Source organism: Tupaia chinensis, unplaced genomic scaffold (assembly GCF_000334495.1).
Source record: "Tupaia chinensis unplaced genomic scaffold, TupChi_1.0 Scaffold141320_1, whole genome shotgun sequence".
Lineage (NCBI taxonomy): Eukaryota > Metazoa > Chordata > Mammalia > Scandentia > Tupaiidae > Tupaia > Tupaia belangeri.
This window is the reverse complement of record NW_006201183.1, coordinates 201,091-205,858: the sequence shown is the minus strand read 5'-3', so window position 1 is coordinate 205,858 and position 4,768 is coordinate 201,091. Positions and strand designations below refer to the sequence as shown.

The 4,768-nt window shown below is 57.4% G+C and overlaps 1 protein-coding gene across 1 annotated transcript in view; it reads right to left on the bottom strand.

Moving 5' to 3' along the window:
* Nucleotides 1-4,764, bottom strand: part of ILDR2 (immunoglobulin like domain containing receptor 2) — a gene marked incomplete at both ends in the record, with an annotated part of 73,500 nt that extends 68,736 nt beyond the window's left edge. The window contains 1 exon segment of the mRNA XM_014581941.1: nucleotides 4,602-4,764. Coding sequence (XP_014437427.1) covers nucleotides 4,602-4,764 — 163 coding nt within the window.
* Between the last annotated feature and the right edge of the window lie 4 nt (nucleotides 4,765-4,768).

The window sequence follows — 4,768 nt, the reverse complement described above, 5'->3', positions numbered from 1 at the left end:
TCTCTCTCTGTCATGAGGGGAGGAGTGGTCCGGACAAAGAAATCTCGACTCCTTGATTCCCCAGGTGAGGGTTCTTTCCACTAACCAAGTCACAGGACCGGGACTCCTCACACTGCCTGGCCGTCCCACACTCGCTCGAAGGCTGCTAGCACAGTCAGCACGGTGTTCGCACTAAGACCCCCAGACGTAGCACTCGAGCCGTACGAACTAGCCTCCCAGCAGAACCATGTGTCTGAACTGTAAAGAAGAAAGAGGACACTGAACAACCCCCCTTTCCGAGTCCACAGAGAAGCGTCCAGGCTGAGGGAGTGTGGGAGTGGGGACAGCTGTGATAAAAGTGTCGAGAGAAGACGCTCTGCTATGAACAAGGTCACTTCCATGCAGGAAAGTAGAACAGAGCGGGAGGGAAATTGGAAGGTGTACAGGACAAGAACAGAGACAATGGAAGTGAAGGCGTCAGCAATCTCTAAAAGCAACTCTCCTTCTGCAGAACTAGTGACACTTCAACTCTCATACTCAAGCCTGTCCTCACACGGTCCCCACGCACGTCCCTGAGTGGAGACAGGACGAGGCAGAGACCATTCCCTGACACCTCCCTGTGCTCTGCAGCCAGGCCAGGAGCCCCTGGAAGGCACCCCACAATACGAAGTGCTTTTGTACGATGCTCCATAACTGTTCAGAGTCCCTTCACTGGTGTCTCTACCACCAGATCGGACAACTCGTCACGTGGTTCTGCTGGGTGGCTGGTTTACACAGACCTGAGTGTTAACACGAGGAGTCTGGGTGCAAGCACCACGCCAACACCACGCGAGAGGTCTTCGTGAGTACTAATGTTTAGTATGTTAGCAGCAGCAGTTCTGCAGCTCGGCTAGTGGAAGGAACCCAAACCTGATTGTTGAGAATTGGCTTCGAGACCCAGTTTCTTCATAAGTCACTGTATAGCCATGGGCATGCTTTTTTTACCCTTAGGTTTATTTAATTCTTCTTTGATGAGAGAGACAAAGAGAGGCACCCCAACATGGTCTTTCTGTGACAACCTACCCCAGCCTCAGCCAGCCTGGCTCATGAGAATGCGTGGGCCCAGTGTGCTCAAGGAGGTCCCCGGATGCTAACCCTGGACCTTCCCCACATGGCCCAGGTGGGTTACCACCGCACACCTGGCCTCTGTACCGCGGTCTTCTAACAGGTTGAAGGGGCGAGTTCTAAGGTTACATTCAACTCAGAGGCCTCTTGGGGCCTCTGTTTCTATCCATGGAGTAGCAGAACCTGACTTTCTGTGGCCTCCCTCAGCAACAGGATTCACCTTATTTACCCTATTACTCCCAGCCCAAGGCCTGGGACATGGCAGTAACTCAGTCACGGGCAGAAATGTCTGAACCCAGCTATCACCTCCGGGAACTCCATCCAAGATGCTCCACCCCGGCCCCGGTGGGGGCTGAGGTAACACTCAAGCCCGTATGAACTAGGCCCCCCAGCAGAATCATGTGCTGAGCTGCGAAGAATGAAGAGGACACTGAACAACCCCCCTTCCGAGTCCACAGAGAAGCGTGCAGGCTGCAGGAGTGTGGGAGTGGGGACAGCTGTGATAAAAGTGTTGAGAGAAGACGCTCTCACAGCACCCCAGAACCTCCAACCACTGACCATGTCAGAATACTCGACAACCCGCTCGAGTCTCCGACTAGACGTGTAAGTCTTTGAGGCAAAGACAAGTCTCTCAGCTGTTTGCTCTCAGCACCTCTCATGACACTTAGCAATCAGGGCAACCGGGTTCGCGCTTGTAAACGGATGAGTGGAGGAACAGAACCAGAAGGTAGCAAGACAAAAGCTGAGAGCAAGCAATCGTCATGGCAGAGCCCCCCCAAAACGTCTCCAGGAGAACACATCGCTGGCTCTGAGGACACGCTCCCGGGGTGGGAGCCCGGCGTGTCCCACACCTCTGCTGCCAGCGAAGGATAAAGGCCACCCCCATTCAGGAACAAAGAGCGAGGACCCTCCTTCCGGTCTTCCTGCTCCAGGCACCTGTTGCTAGAACCGCAGCTGGAAAGCATTCGTTCTGTCTGCAACAACAACGAGAACAAGACCCAACTATTACAGGAAGCAACATCACGATGACAATAAGAAATGATGAGGCTAAATATACAGCAGAAAGAAACGCGGGATTTTAGCAAGGAAAGAGGAGGAAGGAGCCGCTGGAGCTTAAGGGAAAAGCCCCAAGTGTTGATTAGAAATTGCTCAGCCAGCACAGAAGGAGAGACACAGGGAGGGGGAGGAAGACGGGGAAAGGGAGGGAAAAGGAATGAATGTGTTCTTTTCCCCCAGCTCTGAGTCTCTAATCTGTCCTTTCCTTTCCCCTCCCTTCCTGCCACCCCCTCAAGAGAGAACTCATTGATTGGGCTGGACTGAAACGTCTTACCTCTCCTCTCCTCCTTCCTCAGTGAAGAGTCAGTCTGACTCCAGCTCATCCTCGGCCCTCCTCTCCTCTCCTCTCCTCTCCTCTCCTCTCCTCCCGCCCCCTCCCCAGCCCCCCCCCCCCCCCCCCCCAGCCGCCATTGTTGCTCCTGTGTTTTGCGCAGGCTGAGAGGCAGCTTGTCCAGAGCACCTCTGACAGCTGTGGCAGGGTGAGGGGGAAGCGAGCGTCCAGCTGGGGTGCCACTGTGTCATTGGACCTCCGAGCAAAGCAGCCCCGCCAGCTGCCAGCTGAGGTGGCCTGATAACTAACCTGTTGCCTGCTTCCAAACCGGAGCGGCCTCTCCAAGTACAGATGGCAGAACCTCCCTCACAACACAAATAAAGCAAAGAGCCCAGAGAGGCGCTTCAGCGCCTCCACACAGGGCTGGTGCAGGGCTTGGGAGAAGGGGTGCTGCCTGTGTACACCGCCTCTCCGGCCTTCTATAAACCCGGGGGGGCCAACTCCAGCTCTGTGGTCCCCTCCAGTAACACCACTCCATGTCATGTTATAAAAAGCTCTGCTCTGGAGAGGGCTACCTGTCCCCTTCTTCTCCTGCTCCGTGCACCCCAGAGTGCTTCCTTCTGGAAGAGCACCATGGAGCCTAGCCTGACACCTAGGAGCGGGAGGCGGTGACCTCATCTACATGCCTGAGAAGTAGAGGGCCCTGAAGGCCGTCCTGAGTCAGCGAGGTGGAAGGGGAGCAAGGCTGGGAGGCCAGGGGAGGGGGAGGCGGATCAGCCAAAGCCTGGAATTAGAGATGATTCACATCTGAATAATGCGGGTGGGATGAACTCACAGCAGCCGGAGAGCCAGTGCTGCCCAGGGCGCCCTGACCGAGCCCAGGAACGCGGGCCCCCCTCCCTGTGCATCGGGAAGAAACTCCTGTGATCCACACTCCTATTGGAGCTGGGGCAATGGAGTACTTGCCTTTCATAAACGCATTCCCCCTGTCCACGACCCTTCCTCACAGTCAGCGTCCACACTCCTATTGGAGCTGGGGCAATGGAGAACTTGCCTTTCATAAACGTATTCCCCCGTCTGCAACCCTTCCTCACAGTCAGCCTGCTGCCCTTTTCCTACTGATTGCATTTTTTCCAGACCTTCTAGGTTGGTGCCTGCAGAGGACCAAACTTCTCCGGCTGTGCTGCAATTTTCCCCCTTCTCTCCTGTGCTCCTCTGCCCCGACGCTGTCCTCAGACCCCCCAGTCCTGACGACCTGTCCGACTCCAGGATCCAGTCCCTGCACCACTCTGTCCACCATGTCCTGAATGGGTGCCTCTGACCCCGCCAGACTCTCCAAACTTCCTCCCCCTGAGGGTCCTGCTTTGTGAAGCTCGGACGGCCCCTCCCCCCAGCCACTTGTCCCTTAGTCACACAGGGTATCATCACATGGGACAACTTTTGGGGAACAAGAGCCTTTCCTGACCCGAGGAGGATGGGAGAAAGTTTGCAAACACAGAGGCGAGTACCGGCTGTGCTGGCGACGGGTGCTGGGAGAAGCCCCAGCTCTGAATTCCCCGGAACTGTCGGTCTGTCCATTCTGTTAGGCACTCTCTTCTCCTTTAACTGGGGCCCACTCCCTCGATGACAGCTGACACCGCGCACTGCCGGGCCTTCACTGCACAGCCCATCCAGCCTCCACCCCACCTCCTTCCGACCCCCTGGCAGCACTGCAGGGAGCTACAGAGGACGGCCCCAGGGTCTCCCTCCTCCGTTAGGGAAGGAATTAAGGAAACTGCCCCCAACCCCCACCTCCAGAAACCCCGTTCCCTTAATTAATCGGATTTCACTTTCCCTCCCAGTCGGGCTTTTCCCAGGACTCACAGCATTACGGACTCGGGGGAAGACCGAGGGAGAGCCTTGGCATGGAGGGGGACATGCATTTGGAAGAACCACCGCACCGCGCCAGTGAGTCAAACACCTGCGTCTCCATCGCCTCACTTGGACTCGGGCTTCTCCCCCGCCTCCTCCATCCCGACACGCGCACACACACACACACACACACACACGCACGCACGCGGTCCCCTCCCCCACTTACCGCCGGCCTAAGCGGCTTTACACCCAGTCGGCACGGAGGAAGCCGGTGGGGTGGGCGAGAACCGGGCCGCTGGGGAAATACCCGTAAACTTCTCGGTCTCGGGGAACGACTCACCTGTCAGCCAGAAGAGCGCGGTCCACCGCAGCAAGAGCCGGGCCATCGTCCCCAACTTCCCATCCAGGTGCAGGAGTGGCCAAAGTGGGGCTCGGCTGCCGGCGGGCGCCTCCGCCGCCCGGCGTCCCCGGTGCCGTCGCCCGCCCGCGTTCGGATGGCGCGCGCCG